Source organism: Marmota marmota, unplaced genomic scaffold, assembly GCF_001458135.2.
Source record: "Marmota marmota marmota unplaced genomic scaffold, marMar, whole genome shotgun sequence".
Lineage (NCBI taxonomy): Eukaryota > Metazoa > Chordata > Mammalia > Rodentia > Sciuridae > Marmota > Marmota marmota.
The window spans coordinates 256,799-284,614 of NW_026003318.1; the positions used below are offsets into that span (position 1 = coordinate 256,799).

Sequence of the window (27,816 nt, forward strand, 5' to 3'; positions counted from 1 at the left end):
AGAGAAAGCCATCTTGTAGCATCCTGCTGGAAGTCCAGGTAAGTCCAAGGGAGCGAGAGAAAGCCCCACACTGTTGAGTGCTTTGTGGCTCATTTTATTATGTGCACGTTTTTAACATCAAAGTATGACTAATCCTCACCAACACCCTAATTTGTTAAAACAAAACAACTTCAAAGCATTTTTTTTTGCATAGTGGAAATAGAATTATTAACATTTTGGTTTTTAAAATGTTACTATTCCAAATAACATCCTAATATTACACTACAGAACTTCTCATTTAAAATGTTCATTTTGTTTTATTGTGAAAGCAGGGGTTTGATTCTTGGCTGTGAGTGAAACTGCGCTGCTCAGATTGCACACTTGTCTAAGGTGAGGAGTGACCACACTGGCACTGGCGGGTGCAGAAGCCAGATAAAGAACAGAGAAGACGGACGCATGCCTGTAATCCCAGAGGCTCAGGAGGCTGAGGCAGGAGGATCACGAGTTCAAAGCCAGCCTCAGGAAAAGCGAGGCATTAAGCAACTCGGTGAGACCCTGTCTCTAAATAAAATACAAAATAAGGCTGTGGGTGTGGCTCAGTGGTGGAGTGTCCCTGAGTTCAATTCCTGGTTACCCACACCCTCCCCCTGCCAAAAAAAAAAAAGAACAGGTGAGACTCTGAGCTGTCTCTCCAGGTGGAGAGGAAGAACAGAGGCTAGGGATGGATAAGCCTTCTGGGTCGGCGTCCTCCATGGATGGAGAGTGCCCCACCATCCTGGAGAACTAGGAGAGCATGTCCCTCATCTCAGCTGGATGAGCCTTGCCAACACAGACCAGGCCAACCAGGACAGCAGTTAGGAACCCCATTCTGAACAGCGGCACTGCTGAAGCTGTCTATCTGGGGTGAACGGCAGTGTTGGGGACAGGCACCTGTCAGAAGGCCCAGGAGCAGGACAAGGCTGGGGAAGCCTTGGGTGGGAGGAGTCCAGGAGCCTGGAGGGCAAAGTCCACTTCTCTGGCATCAGGGTACATGGAAGCAGCCTCTGACATTGAGAAAACGTGTCCCTGAGGCAATGCTAAAGCAGAATCCAGGGCTCTGGGTGAAGGATGATGGAGGGGCAAGAACAGGTACAGGCCTCCCTAGCCTGGATGTGTGAGTGGCCTCTGGTAGAGGCCCCTGGTCCTGGTGGCAGCACGCCTGCTGCTCTACTGGGTGCAGAGAACATGTCTAACACGAGCTGGTCCTGGTGCTAATCACATCAGGCCTAGAATGTTATGATCGTCACCTGGCTTAGTCTTAGGAGTTGCTGTTGTCATGAAAAATGTCACTGTGTTTTTGAAAACCATTTTTTTTTCAAAATAATTTGTATGGATTTCTAGTTTTTTTTTTTAACTATGCTAATATCCACATTAAAGAAGCAAAATAGACACTGAAATAGCACTTTCACCAAAGAATTACACTATTTAACGAAAGTATGGGGGGGAGGAATCAAGGTCCTTCAAAATAAAAGAGAAGTGGATAATAAATGTAAGATCACTTTACAACAAGGAAGATTTCACATTTTAACTTACTTTTTAAAAATTTCTCGTGCATTGCAGTTTTGCATGACATTGGAGTTCATTTTGACATATTCATAAATGCACATGACACAGTTTTCTGCATTTCAGTCCCAGTACTAGCCCCTTCCCTCTCCTCCACCCTAACCCCATCCCTCCTCTATCTACAGGTCTTTCTTCTATTTATTTATTTAAATTGGTGCATCATAGTTATGTACAAGATGGGGATGCATGTGGTACGCCCATACATGTGCAGGGAGAATCTGGTCGGCGTTACTTCCCGGTTCCTGGTTTTGTTTCCTTAGCTCAGGGGTTGTGTTGAGGAAGCTGGTGCTGTGCCAACGTGTTGGAGCGTTAGGTCTCGGTTTGTCTCTAGCAGCTTCTCTTTGAGTTGATTTTCATGCAGGGTGAGAGGCAGGGATCGAGTTTCATTCTTGCTCATGTGGGTATCCAGTTTTCCCAGCCCTACTGTCCTTTCTCCACATTATGCTTTGGGGACCTTTGGAGAGTGTCATGTGGTGGTATCTATGTAGGTTTGGCCTTGTGCCTTCTATTCTATTCCATTGGTCTTCCTGTCTGTTTTGGTGCCAATCCCCACATTTTATTCTCAGTTTCATTAATTTGGGCTGTGATGATGTTTTCCTGTCTTCTCCATGTTTGAAACTAGTTTGTTCCTGCTTTTCTGGGCCCTGATGTGCAGCTTTAGGTTGCTTACTTGGGATCTTGCTGTTTTTAACACAGGCACTTGACGCTGTAAGCTTTCCTCTAAGAACCACCCTCAGAGTGTCCCAGAGGCTCAGGTATGTTGTATCACTATTCTAGTTTGAGTCTAGGAATTTTTAAATTTAATTTCTCAATGTCCTTCAAAAAGAAAAGAAGTGAACAATAAATAACAGCATCACTTAATAATAATGAATATTTCCTTTTTTAGTTTATTTTTATTTTACTCTTCCTCTTTCTCAGATGTCAAGATTCTACTGAATTGACTGCTACATTTCTCAAGATATGAAATGGCTAACAATAGAAAGACCTTCCTGTCTTTCTTTCCTCCTTCCTTCTTCCCTCCCTCCTTCCTGTCTTCCTTCCTCCTTCCCTCCCTCCTTCCTTCCTCACTCCTCTCCTTTCCTCTTTTACTTTTGTGGTGCTGGCGATTGAACCAGGCAGGGCCTTGCACGTGCTGTCCAAGTGCTCCACCACTGGGCCACACCCCAGCCCAACATTTCTTTAGGATCCTGCTTGAAACCAACAGCTTCAGCCAACTGCTGGTCTTGATTTAGGTCAAATTAGCAACTATTTAAAAGACTGCAGTGCACAAGAAGCAGAAGTTTTATTCAAGACTTCTCAACCACACAAAAATTTAAACAAGGAGGATGCTATTTATATAAAAAGGTATTACCCTGTTACAATTACAATTATGTCGCCAAACCTGCAATTATCAGTGGGAAAAATTACCCCAAAATCATTTCGTATTATCAGAGAAGAATCTGTAATTCTTATGTTTTTTTGCAATCAACTTGAGTCCCGGTATATTGCAGATTTTTGTTGTCTGACTCATGGGTCCACTAGATATGTGAATACCTTGGCATTTTGAAGCTTTCTCCCTCACTATGATCACCTCTGCTCTTCTCAGAAATTAAGGAGCAAGTGACGTTCTAGCTGATGTGTTGCTTTACCTACTTTTTTCTTAACACTGGCTCCTGACTCAAGTTATGAAGAACCGGACGCTGGTGGTGGAGTTCCTGCTCCTGAGACTGGCTGAAGGCTGGGTCCTGTGGCTGCAGGCTGCACTTTTCTTGATAATCTACCTCATGGCTGCACTGGAGAATGTGGTCATCCTGCTGCTCACGCTTGTTGACCGCCGTCTCCACACCCCCATGTACTTTTTCCTTAGGCATTTGTCTTTCTTGGACCTGTGTCTCATTTCTGCTACCATGCCCAAGTCCATCCTAAACTCCTTCACGCTCTCGGACTCCATCTCCTTCCTGGGGTGTGTGCTGCAGCTCTTCTTGGTGGTCCTGTTGGCTGGGTCGGAGATTGGCATCCTCACAGCCATGTCCTACGACCGCTATGTGGCCATCTGCCGCCCTCTGCACTATGAGGCTGTCATGAGCAGCGCTTTCTGTGTCCAGCTGATGGCCCTGTCGTGGATCAATGGGGGGGCCTTCGGAGTCTTGTACTCAGCTGGGACATTCTCTCTGGAGTTCTGTGGTTCTAATAGGGTGCATCAGTTCTTCTGTGATGTGCCTGCCCTGCTGAAGCTCACCTGCTCTGCAGAGCACACCACCATCGAGGCCAGCGTGGCCGTCGGTGTCTGCTATGCCTTCTTGTGTTTAGTGTGCATTGTGGTCTCCTATGTGCATATTTTGTCCACGGTGTTAAAGATCCCATCCAGGCAGAGCCAGTCCAAAGCCTTTTCCACCTGCGTGCCTCACCTCATTGTGGTGAGCGCATTTCTGGGAACAGGTGCAATTGCCTATTTAAAGCCGGCGGCTGATGGGCCCCCCGTTGTAGACCTGCTGGTGTCTGTGTTCTACTCCACTGTACCTCCAGCCTTGAACCCCCTCATCTACTGCCTGAGGAACAAGGACATCCGGTCAGCTCTGGGCAAAGTCCTCAGGAGGGTTAGAAGCAGTCGGCAATGGCAATGGGAACAGAACTAAGTCAAAGCTGGCACCCAGAGTTTCAGGGTTTTGTTGCTGTTCTGCATCTACTGAAGTGTTTAAATTTCTACTTAGAGATTGAAATGCTGCACAGCCTTTTAGCAACAACTTCAGGGTGTATGTTTTCATAGACAGTAAGCCTTTTCTTACCCCCCTTCACTTTATATCTTACTCTTATGGAAATTGCAAAGGTTTCCTACTATACTCTTGATTTTGATTCTTGTTCCTAAGTTCCGTGAGCTTTCTATGAAGCTCTTATCTCTTCAAAACTTCCATATTTCCTGGGTTTCCCTTTATTTAGCTAATGATTTATAATTTCAGAGTTTTCCTTGCATCTCTTTATGGATTCAACTTGACTATATAGCCCTTCTGATTTTCACTATTTGGTGAAAATTATTTTAACTTAAAATTATGACCTTAACAATTTTGCAGTTCAAAACAAGGTACTTAAATCTATCACAAGTTTCACTTTTTGCTCCAAATTATGCTTGATATATTTAAAGTACTGGAGATTGAACTAAGGAGCACTCTATTCCTGAGCTACATCCCCAATCCTTTTTATTTTTATTTTGAGACAGAGTTTTACTAATTTGCCCAGGCTGGCCTTGAACTTCTGAATACCTGGGATTACAGGTGTATACCATTATACCTGTCCCTTTGATGTACTTTATATCATTACAGATTTAAGCATATGATTCCGTCACATCTGTGTTTCTTTGCATGCAAATTATATTTTTGGATGCAGGCACTTTTCTCTTAACCAAAACTTGTTTATATCTAATGTACAAATTCCTGATATTGTGCTAATAATGTTCTGTAATTTATGAAAGTAACATCTGGCATGGCTTCTAATGCTGTGATAAATCCCACCTTCTCCAGACTTTCCAGATCATGTAACACTTCCAGAACCCTACAGGTGCAAAGTTCTTCTCCAGCTCTCACAGTAGGGAACAGTTCAGCTCCCTCTCCAGTCTGCTCACGGCCTCCTTCCTGAAGATGGAAGCCATGCTTGTTGACCACCTTCACTGTGTGCAGGCTTTACATCCACCCCTTCTGTTGGTCCTCGCAGCCAAGGGGAGATGGCTACAGCGCTCAGCATGCCGAAGGCAGGTGGTGTGCTCGGTTGCCCATATCGCAACACAGGGCTGTAGTAAACGCCCCTGCTGTCGACTGGACATACCTTTCAGACTGGGTGCTCAGCACTGCATCTCTGAAACTTTCTCCTATGACCCACCTCAGGAAATCTTCTATTTGTTTATAGTCTACCAAAATTTCCCAGTCCAGCCTGAGCCTGGCTATAAAGTACTTAGTTTCCCATTTCCAGTCTATGAAACCTTGTATGTAATAGACAAAAGTAATTTAAAATGTTTTTTGTAGTGGGACTTGCATATATATTGACAGAAAATAAGTTAAGTATCTTGTAGAAATCAAGCTGCAGCAGGAACACTGGCCTATGAGGCCCCCTGTGAGGCCTTTATGGTGTCGTTGACAATTCAGAGTCTTCAAAAGCTTGACCTTTAATAGACAGTTGTCCCCGCGCAGTGCCCTGTGGCTGACCTCAGGGGAGCATCGGCGGGGCCTTCCTCCTCTTCACAGACTCAGTGTGGACCTCAGCGTCTTCCCGGTCCTGGGAACCTGTTCTTGGCGTTGACCTTGGAGCAGTCTGGCTGCCGCTCTCCTGGCCCACGTGCTTGGGTGCTTCAGGTGATGGGAAGAGCGCAGTTGGTTGGGTGCAGAGACAAGATGGTCAGCACACGTCCAGCGCTCCTGGTGTTCGGAGATCTCAGAGATTGGGCAGGGCGCTCGGATTAAACCGAATCTGGTGATCTGCAGCCGGAGCCGGGCGCACGCCGGTGTGCGGTTGGGTGGGCGGTGAACAGGCTGGTTGGTTGAGAGAAGAAGCCTGCCGCTATTTCCTCGGCGGCTTGGGGGCTGTGGTTTCTGTTCATAGCGATCCATCCGTTAGCCACTGCAGGGCCTGTGCCTTTTCTCCTGTGGAGCTTCCAGCTTGAAACCTCCTTGGCTACCTTATGGCCCCTCTGCCTCCTGGGCTGGCCAGCGTGGAGGTCTTCCTCACGGTTTTCATGTGAGCCTTCACACGTCCTCGGAGCTGACCTGAGTTCCTTGCAGACTGAGCAGGAAGGTGAGTCTCATTTTTAAAATGTCCATCTAACCTGCCTGTGCCTTCTGCCTGGAGAGTTTGATCGATTCCTCTGAAGTGCGGTGATGGACAGGATGCACGGTGCCCTTGGTCCCCGGAGCTCTGCAGGCCCCCCACTTACTGACCTCGGAGGCACCCCTGCGCCACACCCTCCTCCTTCACTGCCCCTCTTTCCCTCTGTGGCTGCCTGCCTTTGCTCTGTTGTGTAGTCACACAGTTGGAGTCTTGTTCCCTCTTACACATTTCCCACAAATGGTTTTCTTTGTGATGACCCTGGGGATCAGATAAAATGTCTTGAAGTTACAGTGATCTGTGTTTGACTGATAGCTGTACTGAAATAACATACACCATCTATTTTTTTTCTTTTTTTGCATTTCTTCAGCTTCATGTAATTGATGTCACAATCCCATCTCTTCATAATATATATGTATCATGGTTTTGTGATCATTTTAGGCATTCCTATGTTGTTATACACCATAGTTAGAAGTGATTTGCACACCAACATTACAGTAGTAAAGAAAACCCGTGTTTTCTGTACGTTCACCTGAGAGCTTTGGCGCTGTATATTCTGATGCTGCATCTAGAGTTGCTTCATTCCCACTAGAATGGCTCCTGTTGGCATTTCTTTGGGTGTTAGGGTCTGTAAACAAGATGGCACCTGGCATTTTGCCAGAGGGAGTGGTTTATGAAGTAAGGCCAGCGAGCCATTAAGTGTGGAGATTCCTTATTGTTTGACTGCTGTATCTAGTTTATGTTAATTAAGATAAGCTGTGTGTAATGTATATATACCCCTCCTGTCCTACAATAAATGGCTCCCACTCCTGCTGTATCAATCTACACTAGTTGCTCTTCACCCCCCAGTTATTTTGCTGCAGCCGGACTGCGGCATTTGGGGACACTCTAGTCATGTTTAACATGCTCAGGAAAGTTGGTTTCCCATTATTTCTGAAGGCAGTTTGGCTGCGGGAATCCTACTTGGCAGGAAGCTCCTTTTCTTCTAGAGTCTTGCATATGCTGCTCCTCTCCCTTCTGGCTGGTGGAGTCTCTGCTGAGAAGTCTGCTGATAATACAATGGAAGCTCCCTGCTATCTGCCCAGTCACTTTGTCCCTCTTTTAGGGTTCTCTGTGTGACTTCTGGAAGTTTTCTTATAAGGTGCCTTGGTATAGGTTTTTTTTTTTTTTGGATTTATTTTATTGGATTTTCACAAGTTTGTACATACATTTCATTCTTAAAACGTTGAAATTTTTCCACCTCGATTCTCTTTTACGACATCTGGCTCTTTCCCTCTCTTCTCCTCTGGGAATTCCCTTGATCCACAAGCTAATGCCCCATCAGTTCCCTGCTTTATCTTCACTTTGCTCTATTTAATTTTTCTTTTTCTTTTCTTTTTTGTTTATTTGTTAGTTTGTTTCCCCCTTTGCCTTGATAATCTTAAATTACCTGTGTTCATGGTTGCTGATTCTTGGGTTTGTTCAAGTCTGCTATTAAATACCTCTAGTAAATTTGTCAATTCACTTATTGTATTTTTCAAATCAAAATTTGATATCTTCTTTTTATTGACAGCATCATTTTCCTGATTTTGTTTAGTTATCTGCATGTGTTATTTTTAAGTACATTGAACTTTGATATTAAGGTCGTTCTTATTTCCTCCTCAGGGAATTCACAAACCTCAGTGTCTCTAGGTTTAGTTTCTGGAGTTTTATTCTGTTGCATTTATTGATTCATGTTTCATGGGGTTTTTTTTTGTAATTTTGTGATTTTTCTTTCTCTCACTGTTGGTATTTGGGCATTTGCAATGAAAAATCAAACACCTCTTAAAGTCTTTACGAGTGGTTCACACAGGAGAAGGCACCAATCATGCCAGCTAGAGAGTAGGGAGGACTTGTTAATGTTTCTGAGGACCTGTCTTCTCTGGGCATTTGTGTGTTAATCTCAGTTGAAGTCTTTCCACCCACCCCCATTTTCTTTGCAGTCTCTCCCCTCCTCCCACCACCCACCCCCTACAGTTCATAATTTTTCAGCCCTGGCTAGCATCTTCTTGTGGTGATGCAGTTTCTGGAAGCGGCTGCTGTACTCACCTTGGCTCTGTGTGCTGAGGCAGCCACAGTGCCAGCTCCCCTCCCAGCTGCAACTCAAGAAAGGCTGAACCAGCCACTCAAAATGCCCTCAAACACAGGATGCTGAATGCACAGGACACTCTTCCCTTCCCCAAGGGAGAAGCCGCAAGTTGGACTTTTCTCCCAATAGCCCCTCTCTCTGCTGGCCACAGAGGGGCTCTAGAGGACAAGCAGAGAGCTCCTCAGCACACTGAGGCCTGGGTGCTGCACCCTGTCAGCTGTACCCGGTGCTGTCACATGTTATTGTGACGTCACTGTCTCCGTGGAGGAGAGGGCCTGGGGAATTCTATTTCCCTTGCTCTAAAAAAAATTGTAATGTTTTTTTAAAGTTCAGAATTGGGGATCAAGCTCTTCTGTGATATATCTAAAGAAATAAAATATGAATTCTTTTGCACAGAAAGTCCAGAGAGCTCCATGTGCATATCAAAATCCAGTATCTGACTAATTGGATACCTCAACATAAGTGTGAAGGAGTGGGCTGCCCATAAATCCCACCAAGATGAGCAATGCTGTGGGGGGAAAAGTGAAAATTGTCAAATAAGAATCAATGTGTCAAAATAGATGTCACATAATTAACAAAGTTTAAAGAAATCATCACTGACCCAAATTTGAATGAAATGACTATTTCAGAATTGAGGAATTGTCCCTGTGATGCAAATCTTGGTAGATTACATTTTTTTCACCCAGAGCTGGGGTTGTGGCTCGGTGGCAGAGCACTTGCCTCGCACATGTGAGGCACTGGGCTCGATCCTCAGCACCACATAAAAGTGAATAGGCAAAATAAAGATATTGTGTCCACGTGTAGCTAAAAAAATATTTAAAAAAAATTTTTTTTCCCTGAGCCTAGGAAGAACTTGGCTGCCCTTGATCCTCCTTATTAAACATCAGTGCCTGCTGAAAAGCAACCTTTATATTTACATTTCCTAATACTTAGGCTGAAAACTGATCCCCAGTAGATGGTCCTTGGTTCTAGGGATTGTGGGAAATCATTAGATCATGGGGGTGGGTTGTGCCTACAAGAAGTCCAAGCCAGCCCTGTTGCTCCACATGAGGAGTCAAGGAGGCGTAGCCATCAGCCAACCATGCTGGGTGCTCATCAGGAAAGACCACGTTGCCCTGGTATCAGATTTCCTCTCCCAGAGCTGAGAAGAAGCCTGCGTGGGGAAGCTCTGCAGGCTGGTATGCTCCATAGGCACCCAGAACTGGTAAGGAGCGTCCCGGCCTCACAGCCCCCGCCCCTTCTCTGCAGTGTGAAGTCGTCTCCCCACACAGCACAGGTCCTCAGGCAGGGGAACACTGCTGGGCCATCTCCCTCTAGTCCACAAGCCCCGGCTTGGCTGCCTGCAAACTCTCAACAGGGCTGATCTGACTGTGTAGTGTCTCCACAAAGACTAGACTAGACTTTCAGTCTCCCACACAATAAGAATGTGTCTTGATAAGTTTAAAATATATAAAAGGGCAGTATGGATAATGATGAAGGCATCGATAAATTGATAAAATAGAGGCAAAATAACTGGCAATCAATACCAACTTTAACTGCTAGAATATCCATAACAACAACGAAGACAAGAATTGAGGAAATGATAGGTTGATGAAGTTTTTATAACATCTGATTTCATAATAATAAAGCTGATGACAAAATAGAAATGAGAACAAATTAATGTTTTATTTGTAATATGAGTGAATACAAGGAAAATATAGGCATAAATGAAAGATTTTCTGCCATATTGTAAAGATATTGAGAGCAAGAATTGTGTGTTCTTTCCAACATTCCTCAGCTTTTCTGAGACTTTAGTGGCAGCAAACCTGTTCGCACCAGGTATGATTGAAGAGAATTTGCAGGGACAAAGATTTTAGGCTCATGCTAATTTCATACTGCTGCAGTCATACGGTGTCACCAACATCTTATCCTAAAACAGAAGAAGTTCATTATTTTATAGCTTCTAGACTTAGAATGGCAGCAACGCTCACATCATGCTGAACCCCAGCAGAGCTGCATTCCTGACTGGGGTCTCCATTGGGTGTGCTTCCTCTGCCTCCCAAGGCTGGAGGTGACTGTCTCTGCAGCTTACGGACCTTGCATCTCCAGTGCCAGCGATATGTCACTGATCCTTCCTACAAACTAGTTTTCTTGTTTCCCCAATAATACTTATGACACAGTTTCCATAGAATCTTCCACAGAGAAACTTTGACGTCCTTGTTCCTCAGGCTGTATATCACAGGGTTCAAAGACGGAGGCATCACGGAATAGAGAACAGACACCAGAAAGTCCACAGGATGTGGGGATTCCGGCACTGGCTTCAAATAGGCAGTGACACCTGTCACTATGAATGTGGTCACCACTATGAGATGGGGTGTGCAGGTGGAGAAGGCTCTTGACCGTCCTTGTGAGGATGGCATTCTTGTGACAGTTTTGAAAATGTACACGTATGAAAATCCAATGGACAGAACACAGGAAAGTCCAAATGTGACTCCAATGACCACAGTAACATCAATGGTGACATGTGACTTTGAGCAAGAAATCTTCAGCAGAGAGGGGACATCACAGAAAAATTGTGGGAGTTTTCTGGAGCCACATAAAGATAAAGAGAAAGTTCCTGCAGAGTATAAGACCCCAAAGATGCCCCCAAGGAACCAGGAGACAGCCACCATCCGCACACAGAGCCCCCTGTTCATGATGACGTCATAGTGCAGGGGGTGGCAGATGGCCACATAGCGGTCATAGGACATGGCCGTGAGGACGAACAGCTCAGTCCCAGCAAACTGAATCACCAACAAGACCTGTGAGACACATCCTGGGAAAGAGATGGTGCTCCTGTGGCACAAGGAGCTCACAATGAAGTTGGGGACAGTGACTGAGACAAGGCAAGCATCCAGGAGGGACAAATTCTTCAGGAAGAAGTACATGGGGGTGTGGAGACACTGGTCCACGGTGACCAGGACGATGATGAGAAGGTTCCCCACCGGTGCCACCAGGTAAATCAGCAAGAACAGGAAGCCATATGCAAGCTGGAGTTCGTGGGCCTCGGAGAATGGTGTGAGGTAGAACTCCATCCCCACCGTGTGGTTGGCCATGGCCACCATGCTGTGGACCTGATGGAGGGAAGGGGAGGGCGGACGCGTGACAGGTTCCCACTGAGCCTTGCTCTGGACCAACAGTGTGTGCTCACCGCTGGTGCAGGGTCCAGCTCTGCTCTGCAATAATGCTTGTACCCACGGCTCTCCTGACACAGCAGGCTCAACGACCTGCCCAGCTCCACTCCGATGCACGTCACAGCAATGCTGAGAAGGCTGAGGGAGAAAACTGAGAAACATGTCCTTTAGTGGACCTGACGTATTCACAATAATGTTGGCAACTTTATAGAATATATCCTGACTCATTAGCTGAACTAATAAGTGAAGTTATTGGCATAACCCATTGAACTTAAAGCAGCTCTAAGAGGGAATAATCTTGTTCTTACTGCCTAGTAACATTTTTCACAGAGAGTAAAATGTTTTTATTGTATTATTAAATGCATTAAATGAAAGTGTTATAGAAATCACACTCAGCAAGAGACCAAGCACCACTAGAAGAGCTGAAGAACTTCCTGCTTATTTATTAAGAACTTCTTTATTTAAGCCTGTGGACCAAAATGAGCTGGTGCTCTGAAGTTCTGGGCCCCGAGCTGATGTTACAAGGGGTTTTGATGGGAGATCTGACATCATTTCATAAGCGTCCCAACACTGGTGGGTTTGAATTCTTGCCTACGTGACCGAAGATCATGCACGGGGAACTTAGGGTAAATAGTTCATGGTTGTAGAACAAGGACAGTACAACACCTGCGAGTGTTCTCATGAAGTGGCCCTCACCACAGGCAGCAGTAACTCAAGTTCCCTCCCAAAGAACTAAGCCTATAAGCTCATAGTTGACAGAGGTTAATTGGCCTAGCAATTAAGTGATGTACCTACGTTTGTACAGCGTTCAGAGAGTTACACAGTATAGGAGAATTAACCCTTTCCCCAGGCATAGACTTTTCCTCATAATGATGTTATAATTTCATTCAGGTCTGATATTTCCATCACAAAAGTATAAAATTTAAAGTATAAAAATTAAAGCTTGCAAGGCACAGTAGTACACACGTGTAATCCCAGTGACTCTGGAGGCTGAGGCAGGAGGATCAAAAGTTCAAAGCCAGCCTCAGCAACTTAGCGAGGCCCTAAGCAAGACTCTGTCTATAAATAAAATGTTTTTTAAAAGGGCTGGGGATGTGGCTCAATGGTTAAGCACCCCTGGGTTGAATTCCAGGTGCCAAATATTTTAATTAATTAATTAATTAAAGGAAAAATGAAAAGTAAAGCTTTTGGCAAAAAGGAGAGATAAAAAGGGAAAGGAAATTTGTAATCACATAGGTGTATCATTACAATGAATAAACAATAGTGGTTATGGATGATACATTGGAGGAGCACAGGGAATATGGGAGAATGTTCACCGTTCCTGCCCCAGAGGCTGCATAGAAACACACTGTGCAGGAGACTTTCTTTCTCCCACACTGCCGCAGTCCGGCTGCAGCAAAATAACCGGGGGGTGACGAACAACTTGTGTAGATTGATACAGCAGGAGTAGGAGCCGTTTATTGCAGGACAGGAGCAGTATTTATACATTCCACACAGCTTATCTAATTAGCATAAACTAGATACATCAGTCAACCAATCAGGAATCTCTACACTTAATGGCTCGGTTTTGTTACTTCTCAAACCACTCCCTCTGACATTTTGCCAGGCACCATCCAGACTTGTTTACGAACTCTAACATTCCCCTGGCAAAATGCCAGGTGTTATTTTGACTTGTTTACAGACTCTAACATTTCCCCCTTTTGTTTAATTTAAATAACGACCATAGTGGTTTTTACACAAACACCATAAATAACCTGCTACAAACAGAAAGGGAGGATACAAAATGCCACAATACCAAGCCAATTGATGGCTCCATGCAAGAAGCCCTTGGAAAAATTATACCAGCAATGACACTGTTAGCAAAGATACCGAGTTACAATTTGTTATAGATTACAGTTTGTTGTCTCAGTCCAGGTAAAGCAGTGTCTCAATAGATTAACTCACAGTCCAGGTAAATTCTGCAGGCAGCTAGCTTAAATCACAGTCCAGGTAAGTTCTGCAGGCAACTAGCTTGATCCAAGTTTCGTCCGTTTCTCAGCCGAAGTCTCCTCCAGTTTTCAGCAACACTGGAAATTCTTCCACCTTGGTCTTTACCGGCACTGGGACGAAGGCAGGAACTCCGGATGGCTAAAGAAAATCCTGTAGCATTTAACTAAGAAAACAACCTTCGGAACAATTTAGTACATTAGCTCAAGGTTTTTTTGCATTTGAAATAAGCATTAATGGTGCTCATTACTCATCAGCTTCCAGGTGTGGGAGAACCATTGTAGCTTAGTTATTGGCATTGAAAATGACCAAACATCAGGGACACCAGTAGCGTCTTCTGCTGGCTGTAGTGCCTGGGCAGCCCCAGATGGCCCTGGGGAGTGTCCCGGACTCAAACTGCTACTGGGCACAGGGAGCAAGAGCCTGCGAGACTGTGCCTCCAGGTCAGGTCTAGATTTGGGCTCGCGGCAGTGGAAGAGCCAGCTCCCCGGCCAGGAGGCGGGGAAGAGCCAGTCGCCGCCGCCTCTTGGAAAATCCTTGCTGCGCTGTGACCGGCTTGCACACTCGGCAGCCGCCTCTCCGCTTCACGCACCCTCCGGTAACGAAAAGTATTTAGTAATAGCCTTTTGCTGCAACTTTTTTCCTGATAATCCTTCTTCTTCTGAACTTTCTTTTTCTTTCTGACTAGAGTTCCTGGGCTCTTATCAACACATGCCCTAACTATTCTTGGTTCCACTGGGGTGCCTTCTTCCCTTAGTAATTTACTTCTCACCCCTTCCATATTTTCATCACAAAGACAATACAATACACTGAGACAAAACAAGACACAAACATACTGTATCAATCTTCTCCATTTTCTCGAAATGGCCATTTTTCCTCTCGCCCTATCTGCCTAGGGACGAGCAGATTTGCTCCCGTCCTATCTATGGACGGGCAGCTTTTTTTCGTCACTTACCCCCGAGTGTCCCGGGGCTCCCCGTAACGGGCCACCATCTGCCGCAGTCCGGCTGCAGCAGAATAATCAGGGGGGGGACGAATAACTTGTGTACGTTGATACAGCAGGAGTAGGAGCCGTTTATTGCAGGACAGGAGCAGTATTTATACATTCCACACAGCTTATCTAATTAGCATAAACTAGATACATCAGTCAACCAATCAGGAATCTCTACACCTAATGGCTCGGTTTTGTTACTTCTCAAACCACTCCCTCTGACATTTTGCCAGGCACCATCCAGACTTGTTTACGAACTCTAACATTCCCCTGGCAAAATGCCAGGTGTTATTTTGACTTGTTTACAGACTCTAACACCACACTCTCCCTCCCTCCCCTCAGGTGACCAGCCAGACTGTGTCAGGCAAGATGCCACCACCTTCCTGCAGAGTCTGCAGTCACAGCACATTTTCTTTTCTTTTTAAAATATTTTTTAATATAAAAATACCTTTATTTTATTTATTTATTTTTACATGGTGCTGAGGATCAAACCTAGTACCTCACACGTGTGAGGCAAGTGTTCTCCCACTGAGCCCCAGCCCCAGCCCCAGCCCGATATTTTAATTATAATCGCACACTCACTTGGTGTTTTCAAAATTATTTGTCCTGAAGGAAATTAAGCCTTGTGGTAATTTTTGTTAAACCCCAAATAATCCTCTTCCTTTGATGATGCTTCCTCCTGTGACCTGTGTGTACACTGGCTATCAAACCTGAGAAGTGAGTTCACTTCCCAGGAAGGAAAAACAGCCCCACAGTGAGGACCACGGGGCGGGGGGCGGGGATGCTGACTTACAGATTTTCTGGGTCTCTTTGGCCCCAGTCTTTCTCATTGTAAAATAAATAATTTGGATTTTGTGATTCCCAAGAGAATTCTCTCTCTAAAACAGACTCATTACTTTATGTGCATAATAATACCAATCCAACCCAGCATGCCCACGAGTCACCCTGGATGCTCTAGTTCCAGTGCCTGTCGCCCCCACAGAGGTCCTTTCAGCTGAGCACTGGTGTCCTTAGCATAGTGTGTAGGGAAATCAAGTTTGGCAAGCTTGAAAAAGGGCTCACCTCCCACAGTTCTCCGTGTTTGTCTTCAGTTATGCTGAATATTCTCTGTGCAAGATGACTGACTATTTGAGGTGAACCTAATTTTTCCCAGTAAAGAAGCTTAATGACCTTTTCTTAGCTGTAATAAATATGTTTACATTAAGTTCCATATTAAAACAGTGTGAAGACAGTTGGTCCTTGAGCTTCCTGACAATGATCATCTGGACCATCATTGCCTTAGGGACTGGATCAGGTGTCATCTCAGAACAGAGGAGCCTTGACCTCTGCTGAAGTGGCTTCCAGGCTTGCTCCAGTAAGATTCAGGGGAGACAGAGCTTGAAGGCTCCCAGTAGAAAGAATGGCAAACTCAGAAGGTAGAGATGTTAACTGCCCTGATGAGATCGTCACCAGTTGTGTATGTACATGGAATTGTCACACTGACCCCGTAAATATAAACCATGATGTGGCAACTTAAAAGATTCTAAATCTTGAAATAATTAAAAGGACATGTAGGGTTACCTCACTGAGCTCCTTGCTTGACTGAACTGACACAGAGGGAAAGAATGTTCTGAACATGCCGGGTCCTCGGCAACCCACGCGACCCCCCTCCACAGACATTTAGCTCCCTACCACCCCCTGAAGCCCCAGTTCTCAGACCCACCTAGAAGGACCAGAAATGCTGAAATTTTCTTTCTCTTGAGAGTCTTCAACCATCCTGGGTGTGAGGGAGAAGATCAGTGGTTTCACCTTGTCTGACGTCCCCTCTTTTCAGTGAGCCTGAAATAGTTTTCACTGTGTTCTGCATCATCCTTTGGGAAACAGTGGACTGAGGGAGGAGACGAGGGCAATTCTATAGGGGCCCTGGCTGGTCCCTGTGGACCCTTGGTGGCCTGGAGTGACAGCAGCGTGCAGCCTGGCTCTGAGCCCACAAGCCTCACGACTGGCTCTGTGCTCTGCCTCTTCCTGTAGCATGTCCCTGAGAAGTGCCACCAGCCTCCCAGCGGGGAGGAGCTCCCAGAGCACTGGGGCTGTGCTCCACTGCAGTCAGAGGGACGCACTTCCTCTCTGAATTCCAGGCAAGCTGAAGTGGGAGCTCCAGGGCATGTCTGGAGGGGCCAAGAAAGAAGGTCTTATGATATTTGCCTCATTTCTATAGGATTTATTATTATGTTTCCTCTGAGGTTGGAAAGGCTGCATTTTGATCTGAAATATCACTCAAAAATGAAGATGTGCCATCATTAACACACAGTGATCTCACTTTCCTTTATCCCACAGATAACAACTCACAGAAGGGAGAGAATCATAGTCACAGTCATTGAGGTTCTGATTATCAGGAAAATCTGAGGCCGCATAAATCCCATCAGCAGAACAGTACACATCCAGAGCAGAATCAATCACAATGCAGGAATTAACTTCAACACTGAGCGAAAGACTTAACACAGAGCTGCGGATGGCTTGGAGAATGTATCTCTCAAACACAAAATTATGAATAATAGGATATGGACAGTATCGTGGACTGGGGCGTCCTCCCCAAATCCATATGCTGATCTAATTTTCTCATTTGAGCAAATAATAATATAGTTTTACCAAACTATATGTCAGGTTACTGTAACTACATATATGATACGTGTGAGTGTGTGTGTGTGTGTGTGTGTACACATATAATGCATGCCCTGGTCTTTAAGATAATAGCTGTTAAGGAAAATAATTGTAGCTCTTCAATAATGAAAGATAATGTTTTTTATTTTTTTCTTTTTCCCCTAATATAAACTTTAAAAAAATAATTTCCAGACAATTTACATTAAGTTTTTAGGCTTTTTAAAAAATTGTCTTCAGATTTGAAATTAAAACACATTATCACACACACAAAAATAAAGGCATACTCTGGGTCAGCAAAAATTAATTAATTATAAGAAAAAAGAAAAGCAGGTGGGGCATATCCCAGGAAAGAAAGAGAATGGGCATTTGTCAGTGTTCATCATGGATCTGGGGACAGTGACAAAGATATAGAAAGAGCAGTCTTGAATTTGCCAGCTGCAGAAGAACTGGAAGAAAAAACATAGAAATACAGATGTGTATGTCAGGAGAAATCCATCTTTAACGCCACTGTGAGCTTGCATGGACCTGTATATGTGTCTTTGTGTCTGTGTGTGTGTGCACAGATGCATATTTGTGTGTACATATATAAGTTGTACATTGCATGTATGTTCTTGAGCTTGTACTCACACAAATGTGTATATATGTATGTTTTTTAGGGAATTTGGGAAACATTTCTTGGTTGCATATTTAATCCTACTTTTTATTTCCTCAAAAAGTATAGAGGCCCTTGGTTGTCTGAGTTCTCACCATAAATTGACCTTGTAATGACTAGGTGAATAAATCAGGATAGAACTGGAAACTACTCATGCGTTTCATGGCTACACACCATGAGCATGATGTGTGCACACGGTGGAAGAGTCAGGTCAGTTCTTGCACATCAAAGCCCATCAGTGACGTCCCGGTGAGCCCTACTGACTGCCAGTGATCCTGTTAGGTCACAGAGCCATCTCGTCTGCCTCCTGTTGAGTACCCAAGAAGCAGATGGAATTGACTAGTGCCCGTGGTGTGTAGGAAAGCACCTCTTCTTTTGGTCCTCTGACCTCATGGCACCAAAGTGACTGCCAAACCCAGGGCTCAGGAAGCTCTCCCTTCACAAGGAAATGTAAGCATGGGGGAAACTGGTGAGAAGTCCGCACGCTTCTTACCCCACGAGCCCACGAGGGCATTCTTCAGGAACCATGGAACTGGAGACAGAAGTTCTAATGCTTAAGACACTTTTTAAACTCACAGGACACCCCCTGTGCAAAAATGGGATCTGGATGAACAAGACCATTTTGTGTGTGTGTGTGTGTGCACGTGCATGCGCACCTTCTAAATGCAAAGTTGAGTACCACATTGTTATGGTTTGGATTTGCAGTGTCCCGTGTTGAAGGCTGGTCCCCAGGGCAGGAATGTTGGGGATGGGGATGGGCAGGTGATAGGATAGTGTGGGCTCTGACCTCACAGTGGATTAGTCCCCTGTTGGCTGAGTGGACCCTGGGAGGTCAAGGCACCTGCAGGAGACAGGGCCTGGTTGAAGGGCGAGCAACCTTGAGGGTGATATCTCGTCCCTGCTTTTCAGCTGCCTTGGGGTGAGCTGCTCGCTCCCCCATGCCGCCCTCTCCATCATGAGGTTCTCCCTCACCTCAGGCCCCAGCAATGGAGCCAGACAATCCTGGACCCAAACCTCTGAAACCATAACTGGAACAAATAATTCCTCCTCTAAGCTGATTTCCTCTGTATTCATCACAGTAAAGAAAAGCTGGCTAACAGAAACCTCAGTTACCTCTTCCGGTCCTTGCTTCAGATTTAAAGGCGTGTGCACCTCCTGGGCTTCACAAGCGCTAATCCATTCAACTGGCCAACAACAGTGAAGAGGGCTCTGTTTTCCCTGAGATGTCAGACTGATGGAATCCAACGCCCTGCATGGCTTGGGGCGTGGTCCAAGGCCACTGTCAGACCTGACGGAGCCCACATTGTGACTGCTCTGCCTCTGTGGGTTGCTTTAAATCTGACATGTTCTTTCCCCTCTTTCTATTTTCCCCCTCCTGCTCCTTAGCTGTGAGGGAGCAAGGTTGCATTCTTCCTGTCCTAGCTGTCCTTGAGCTCCCACACCACAGGAATGCATTAATTCAGACGTGGGACACTGCAAGAAGACCCAAGAACAGCCATCTCCCAAGTCTTCCAGTGAATTATGACCCCCATAGGGCACACCCGGAGTGTAGCTTTGAATCACCTCTTTGAAAGTCCCCTGTTCCCCCGTTGACAGAATCAGAGCCTCTGGGACAGGAGTCCTCTGTGCTTCTCCTTTCCTGGCAAAGCAATAAAACTTCTTTTTTTTTTTTCTCAAAACTCTGTCTTCATTATTGGATAGGTGTCGGGACAAAGACTGAGCTGTTGATAACAAGAGTTTCCAGGAGTGAGAACACATAACAGAAACAGTGGCCTTGCTCTGACCCTCCTCAGCTGGCTGACTCTCACTAGCCCTTCTGACTGATAGTGTTTCAAGACCCCAATTCAGGAACTGGTATGATCTGATTTAAATAATTCATACCAGGAGAAAGGGCTTAATTGCTTCTTTTTTCATTTTAAAATATTAATATAAACTGTATATTAAAACATTATTCATAAAAATAATTTAAAATTATGGAATACAAATAAGAAACTTATAATCTTAATTTCAATTATATTGATAATTACATTGGATGCCATTAATTGTCAAAAGAACAATTAAAAAGCAAATGTTGTCAAATAGACTTTAAAAAATGATCCAAGTATACACTGTCTACAAAAAAATTCACTTTAAATATAATGGTATAAGTAGATAAAAGTAAAAGAATCAGCTGGGCACGGTGGCGGATGCTTGTAATCCCAGCTGCTTGGGAGGCTGAGGCAGTAGATTATGAGTTCAAAGCCAGACTCAGCAACAGTGAGACCCTGTCTCTAAATATAATACAAAATAGGGCTGGGGATATGGCTCAGTGGTTGAGTGCCCCTGAGTTCAATCCCCAGTACCAAAAAAAAAAAGTAAAAGAATCAAAATATATACTACACAAACACTAATCAAAGAAGTCAGGGGTGGCTGCTGATTTTTACCCTAAAGAAAACTACAAGAGTAAGAACAGGTGCTGCAATGATAGAACCATCAGCTCAGCAAGAGCCACCCCCAGCAGAGCTTCAGGACCCATGGAGCAAACTGACTGCCCAGGGAGAGATGGACAGACCCGTAACCATGGCAACACGCTTGCCCAAGCTCAGCCATAGCCAGAGCTGGCCGAGCGGGAACCAGCACGCACAGAAGAGCTGGACAGCTCCAGCGGCCAGCTGCCTCCAAGAGGGCTGCCAAGGCCCCTCAGCCCCAGCAGAGGCCCCTTCCCAAAGGGCACAGGGTGTGAGCAGGACGGCCAGCTGTGCGCCACACACAGACCAGGCAGGACGTCCATGGCGGTTTTCTTTCTTCTTTAGGAGGCTGATTTTATTTCCTCTTGATACATAATGTTGCCGTGAATGAACGTTTACCTTGAAAATATCTAATCTATTGCAACAAACTGTAAACAAGGTGACCACTTCCTATGGGCAAATTATGCTTTTTGAGAAAAAAAGAAAGAAATTCTAGAACAAAACATGTTGAAATCCTTTCAAATAATTGTAAAAGAAAAGTATTTCCTTAAAATATAAGGTTCGTGATGTTGAGGATTGAAATATACAACTAAATGAAAAGTATTTTCCTCAGGTTGATAGAAGCATATATTTAAAAATCTGCAAACAGGGAAATATTTGCAACTCAGCTCATAGTTCAAGGTTAGTATTTCGTAAAACCAGAACAAAATCCCTGATACTGACAGGAATGAGTTGGTAGCACAACAGAAAAATGGGAAAAACAAACAAGACATATTCTGTGGGTGTGGAATACCAGGATTTGGGATATTCATGTGAAATATCAAACTTATAGTCAAAGTACTAATGTAGCTCATCAAAATTGGTTGTTTTTTTTTTGTTTGCTTGCTTTGGGTTTTTACATAACAGATTGGCCAAATTCATCTTTTGGAAAGATCTTCTCTAAAGGAGCTGCACTGGTAGAATGGCTGTTGGAAATACAAAATTTTGAAATTCTCTTGGGGACAAAATTGAATTTATCTATTAAATATGTGAATGCATTTTACTTGGACCTTCAGTTCCACTCCTGAGAATCACACACACACACACACACACACACACACACACACACACACACACCTACATTCACATGCACACACACATATAGACACAAATACACACACATCTATATTCACATGCACACCCAAACACAGACACACTCGTCTACATTTACATGCACACACTACTACATAACATTATTTGTCTAGGACTTTTTTGAGATAGCAGAAATCAGAAACCATCAGATACTAGAGAAATCTGCAAAAACAGGACATTTGATGGAACATAGGATGGCAAAAAAAAAAAAAAAAAGTCTCTCTTCGCCCTGATATTGAACCTTCTTCAAGACACTTCATAATGAACTGAGATCCCAAGGGTATGCTGTGCATGCAATTCCAGGGTTTTGGGGGAAGGTTATAAATTCCTCTCTTGTGCCTTCCCTTCCTTGGCTTCACAATGAAAACCCAGGAGATCATGAGAGCACTTTAGACAGGGCGACGGGACAGGTGAAGAACTGAGATTGCTTAATATTCCCTTGGCTTCGCTTTGTGAACTTTTGATATAATTTATCATGAGAAGTACGATAAGAGACTGTGTTTCAGTTCCACTCTCATATTGCCAGATGGAAAGATGTGCAACGGTAACCGAGCGAGGTCTGAGTGGAAGGCCCCTGACTGTAAGGCGGGTGAGCTGGAACTCTGAGATTTTCCAGGAGGCCAGGACTCCTTCCCAGGGGGGCAGCCTGGCGGGGAGGGAGCCTGGGGAGAAGTGCAGCCCCAGTGCTGGGAGCAGGGTCCTGCAGGGGGCCAGCCATGAGTGCAATGGCTGGGGGGGCTGTGGCCGGTGTGTGGTAATGGGCTATCACAGGTCTTTAACTCTAGCAAAAGAAAGAACATGGAAAGAGGTGGCCAGGCCGGGCAGGGTTTCTAGGTCAGGGCCAGCACTAGGACAAGACAAGGACACTGGTGTCTGCTAAGCAGGACAGAGGCAGCTCTGACTGACACTGCAAAACCCTCCCACTGGGTGTGACGCAGAGGACAGTTTGGAAGGTATCCTGAGAGGAAGGAGGCAGGCCCCTGAGGAGGATGCTGTAGCATTTGAAATGTGGACACAGACAGCTTGATTCTGCTGTTATTGGTGGAGATAAACCCTTGTCCATTCATGAGGAAAGATACAGTGTGAAAACAGGATGACATCGGTGCTCACGGGCAGCCACAGAGTGGCACAGCCAGGGGACCACTGGGGGTCAGGATTGCCAACTTGAGCAGCTGCACGAGACAGTTCTTGGGGCAAAGTCGAGGTCACTTCTGCCGCAGCCTGTGGCACAATTCAACCTCAAGGTGGCCGTCAGGGAGGCAGAGGCTCTACAAGGAAATCCAGTCCCTGAGAACATCAGAGACGCTGCAGCGCGAATTTCATGCCCACACTGTAAGTGGTATCAGCTACTTTAGTAAATTCATATCACACAGCAATATACCACCAAAAAAGAGAAAGCTTTAAAATGATTTCCTAAATTGAGAAGTTGCCTTAAATATTAGGAGAGACGCCCCAGATGCGTTGCCGTGCCAGTTGGTATCAATGTGTGAGTCGGGTCTAGACTTGGACAGCAGCCTGGAAGGGACTGTCCTCTCCGTGTGTCTCCTGCAAAAAGTTTTGTGAACTTCCTTCAGATGGACGTAGAGTTTTATGATCCAAATATGATGGAATATTTTTGACTGCCGTTAGACCCTGGGGACTTCTGTACCTGACCTGGGTTTGCATTTCCCTTTTTTCTGCTATTCTGCCTTATGAGGGTCTCCAGAGGGTCTCCATCAGCACAGACTGACACTCCAGGAAGGTCCTCTCCAGTGCGTCCCACCTAGGAAGTTGCCACCGTTGTAACTATCACCATGTTTGTCCCTAACAAACATAACACAGGAAACAGGAGGGTGTCCCTAGAGGTTGGCTACAGGGAAGACTGCCACCATGACAGGATGAGGACCTCGCCTTCTTCAAGTTTGCACACAACGATGCCGAGCAGCTCCTCGCTGTTGGGACAGTTTGCACATGGCTTTGAGGTTCTGGTGGAAGGCCGAGGTTTAGAGGAGATGTCATGTGGCCCAAGTTTCATGTTAACCTGTAAAGGTCACCTTGGTGACAGTTGCCAAGATTGTTCACTGCTTCAAAAGTGAAAACTAAAAACCAGGCATTCACCAAAGATTTTATCATAGCTCTCGTGGAATCCAGAGAATCTCATCTTGCAATTTAAACTAAAAAATTTTTCAAACATAGGCCTGTGCTACAAACTCTGGATTTTATTCCATTTTCTTGTCATTAAAAACACCTTGGTCGAGTTAGTTTGTTCTAGTTTGCCCCTGGAGACTGGATGTGGTCCTGACCTCCTAGCAGGGCAGGTTCTCAGCCCAGAGGTCCAGGTGAGGTCCTGCTGTCCCTCGGCTTGCCCTGGCCACTGGGCCACCATGGCACTTACAGGGAGCAGGTGGAGGAGGCCTGACCTAGAGGGCTGGCTCGGGAGTTAGGGTCTGTCCCCTGCTGTCACCTGTGCTCCTGTGCTGCACTGACGGGAATGACAGGGCTTCCTCCTCACAGGAGAGGGCTGGGCAGGGGGGGACACCTGGAGCCCTTCATTCTTCTCTTTCAGAATCAGACTTGTTTTTGCTTAATTAGGTGTCTCCTTGCATACGTTGTAGGAATCTGAAACAGTCACCACCTCACCACCTAAGATATTCCATTCTCAGTGTCCAGATCTAAGTTTTTTTTTTTCTTTTGAGTCATGGTATCCTTGCTAATTTTTGAAATAGAGTTCATTTACTCATGTTTTTTCTTTTAATATTTATTTTTTAGTTGTAGGTGGACACAATACCTTTATTTTATTTTTATGTGGTGCTGAGGGTGGAACCCAGTGTCTCACACGTGCTAGGCAAGTGTTCTGCCTCTGAGCCACAACCCCAGCCCCATTTACTCATGGCTTTACGTTCCTCAGAAAAATCCTGATGACCTAATTTTTCTAACAGAATTACTAAGCTGCATTATCATTGACAAGTTAACATCAATGCCTGAGAAGAACATTGACTCGGCATGTGTGTGTAGGAAATGTCCCTGAAGGGGACACATCTTTGAGGTACAAAGGACCAAGTGTAGACCAGACCATCAGATCATTAGATAGAGGACGACTGCCCCCACTTAACAGAGATTTTGTGGCCCGGGGTCCCTGGAACACTGCCGGGAGACGCATTAGGGGCAGGAGCCTGGGTCAGGTAGCTTCCCCCATCACAGCGCTGTACTAAGGCACCACAGGCAGAGCAGACTTGGAACGGCTGTCCAGTGGAGTTCAAAACACAAGTACCATGCACAGGTGGCCACATTAGGTGGTATCAACAGCAGACTATGGTTTTTAGTACTTACCATTTGCACATGAGTTTGAGTTTCCATTCTAAACTGCTTTTCTGTGTTGATATCTCAAAACTCCTGTCTGTTTCTGGTCAAGAGGAATCTCTTCTGTGCCAGAATTTTCCTGAACGCTTTCTTCACATCTTTGTTTCTCAGGGTATATATGAGTGGGTTCACCAGCGGGGTGACCACGCAGTAGAACACGGAGATCACTTTGCCAATGGTGAAGTTGTACTTGGCTGGAGGGCGGACGTAGGCGAAGATGATGGTGCCGTAGTAGATGGTGACCACGGTGAGGTGGGAGGCACAGGTGGAGAAGGTCTTCTTCCGAGCCTCTAGGGAGGACAGCCTGAGGACGGTGGCCACAATGTTGCCGTAGGAGGACATGGTGAGGAGGAAGGAGCTGAGAATCACCACAGAGCTGCAGGTGTAGCCCAAGGCCTCTGCCAAGAACGTGTCTGAGCAGGAAAGTTTAAAAATGGGGTCTGAGTCACAGAAGAAGTGGTTGATCTTCTGGGGGCCACAGAAGTTCAGGCGAGAGATGAGTATGGTAGGTAGGAGGGGGGCCGCGAAGCCCCCAACCCAAGACCCAGCTGCAAAGCGCAGGCAGAGCTGAAGGCTCATGAGAAGGGAGTAGCGGAGAGGGCTGCAGATGGCCACATACCGGTCGTAGGCCATCACCGCCAGCAAGATGCACTCGGTGGCCCCCATGGAGAAGAAGAAGTAGTACTGGACAATGCAGCCAGAGACAGAGATGGCTGCGCCCTTGGACAGGCAGGTGGCCAGCAACTTAGGCACCGTGGCTGTGGTGTACCAGATCTCCAGGAAGGACAGGTTTCCTAGGAAAACGTACATGGGTGTCTGCAGCGTGGCCTCCACCAGGACGATGAAGATGATGAGGGTGTTTCCCACGAGGGAGAGCAGGTACACGGCCAGGAACAGCGCAAAAAGCGCGTGCTGCAGCCAGGGCGCTCCCGAGAACCCCAGCAGAAGGAACTCCCTCACCGCTGTCCTGTTGGCCAGGTCCATGCCGCATCCTCTGGTTGGGAAGGAGTCGACCACACTCAGGGCCTGGGAGACTTCACCTGGGCTATCTGGCCGATCCTCAGGAACAGCCTCTCATGGGGCAGTTCTGGTAATCCACGTTTTACAGATGAAGAAATGAGGGGGGTTAGCCGTTTTCCTAGGGGTCTCCTCACCCTTCAGTGGCAGGGTGGGTTGGAACCCAGGAAGGTGGCCCCAGGCCAGTCCAAACTTGTACATCAAAGGACTGAACCTGGCATGGCCCTGTCACTGGAAACTCACCTCCCAAAGCACAGAGGGTGCCTGAGAGACCAAGATGGGGGCCTGCCCTGCAGGAAGGAGGAGTGCCCCCAGCTTCAGCCTGGGGACCCGTCATCTGCTCCGTCAGTCAAGGGCGGGCGGAGAGGGTGGCCTCCGTGAAACCAGCCTCAGAGCACAAAGCAGGGGTGGAGGGGACACGAGCGGAAGACGTCTGTTTACAGGCACTCTTCACCCCCCAAGTTCTGGCTGACTTTGGAATCCTTGCACCTGTTATTTGCATCTGTCAGAAACGGTCAAGCAAATAGATTCTTAAAGGAACCAGAAAGCTCTAGAGAAGCGAGGATTCCCAGAAGGTACACCTGCCTCAGTGCCAAAAATCCAGACGATGATATAAAGGAAAAAAAATATCCGGGTAGCCATCCTAAAATTGTTCTTGTATGTGTAGAATGGGATGGAAGCGTACATAAAGTCTCTGCGCAAACAACACAGGCATCTGTCTCCAGCATCACCGTGAAAACAACAGCTGAGTGTGACGTGTGGTCAGCTGGGTCCTGTCTGTCCACCTCCTGCTTTAGAATGTGGAGATTCTCAGTCACCAGACCCCACAGGTTCCCCCACAGCGTCTACGTTCCCTGCAGTGCACAGAGGAGGAAGGGAGGGGAGCTTTCATTGACGGATCTTGGCAATTATTTGCCACAGAGTTAGAAGATCAAGTAATGTTACTGTGGTTGGGGATATCATTTTTAAAAATTTTTTTATTTGCTTTAATCAGTTATACATGACAGTAGAATGCATTTATGCACTTTGCTATACATAGATGGGATATGATTTCTCATTTTTCTGAGTGTACATGTTATAGGAACATATTGGTCATGCAGTCACACATATATATAAAGCAATGATGTCTGTTAGTCATCTAAAAATGCTGACATTTTTTCATATTTCCGTAACAAAATTTAAATTGTACTTCTTGCTGCACCATGATCCAACAGCATTTGAAATGTCACACTGTCCCTCCCTTTTCCTAAGTCTTTTTCCCGGTCACCTAGTCCTCTGTACTGAGAGGCAGGCTCCATGTTCCTCAGCAGCAGGAACTTAGAAAGTGAAGAGAGAGAAAATATCTTCTAAACCAAGCAATACTTTCATTAAAAAAAAAAACTCAAGTGCAAAAAGCAACTCACACTTTATTAATTTGGTGGTTTTAATGCCTAGCCTGCAGTCTTTGCTCCCGCGTGGAGGAGGTCCTGCTAGGCCACGAGCATCACTGCTGGGCAGTTATGGGCCTGGCCCTTTCCCATGGGCTACTGGGGAGTGGGCGCACAGCTTTTCCCTGGGTACACTCACGTGCTGTTGTATTTTGCTCATTTTCAGAAATGTGATGTTGTTGGTCAAATAATCTTAGTTCTTCTTTTCAGAGAGGCTGTGGCTTGAATCAAATGAACCCATTGCCTCATCGACGTAGCGGGGACCTGTGGCTGTGCTGTTCGCCGTCACTCAGCATCTGTGTTACCAGTTAGCACCCCAGTCTTTGCTTGTCTTTCTCCCCTGTGGTCGGGGCTGGGGAGGGAAGGCCAGGGAATCTCCCTGGGGGCTTCATTAGGACTTCTCAGCTTGGGAGAGCTGGGCTTGACTTTGGGACATCACAGGGGCTCCCTGAGGACTTCACTTTCGTGAGGGTCACAGTTGCTCTCCCAGGGACTGAGGAAGAGCAGAGGAGGCCTTAGGGATGTCCCCGGGCCCCAGGCCACTGCAGCTGCCCTGCC

The 27,816-nt window shown here is 45.9% G+C and overlaps 3 protein-coding genes across 3 annotated transcripts; 1 reads left to right on the forward strand and 2 right to left on the reverse strand.

Annotated features, from left to right (window-relative positions):
- The first annotated feature begins 3,245 nt into the window (after positions 1-3,245).
- LOC107160323 (olfactory receptor 14K1) lies at positions 3,246-4,196 on the forward strand. Its single transcript, XM_015507007.1, has one exon. It carries the CDS (start codon positions 3,246-3,248, stop codon positions 4,194-4,196), a length of 951 nt encoding a protein of 316 aa, XP_015362493.1.
- A 6,394-nt stretch (positions 4,197-10,590) lies between these two features.
- On the reverse strand, positions 10,591-11,716 carry LOC107160324 (olfactory receptor 14A2-like). The gene has a single exon (XM_015507008.2). The coding sequence runs from the start codon at positions 11,557-11,559 to the stop codon at positions 10,591-10,593; it is 969 nt and encodes a 322-aa protein (XP_015362494.1). The 5' UTR covers positions 11,560-11,716.
- A 13,122-nt stretch (positions 11,717-24,838) lies between these two features.
- Positions 24,839-25,798, reverse strand: LOC107160325 (olfactory receptor 6F1-like). Its single transcript, XM_015507009.1, has one exon. It carries the CDS (start codon positions 25,796-25,798, stop codon positions 24,839-24,841), a length of 960 nt encoding a protein of 319 aa, XP_015362495.1.
- Positions 25,799-27,816: the final 2,018 nt, after the last annotated feature.

What these genes read in the sequence shown, in the direction of transcription:
- LOC107160324 (XM_015507008.2), bottom strand. Translation starts at nt 11,559, where the DNA reads ATGGTGGCCATGGCCAACCACACGGTGGGGATGGAGTTCTACCTCACA.
- LOC107160323 (XM_015507007.1), top strand. Translation starts at nt 3,246, where the DNA reads ATGAAGAACCGGACGCTGGTGGTGGAGTTCCTGCTCCTGAGACTGGCT.
- LOC107160325 (XM_015507009.1), bottom strand. Translation starts at nt 25,798, where the DNA reads ATGGACCTGGCCAACAGGACAGCGGTGAGGGAGTTCCTTCTGCTGGGG.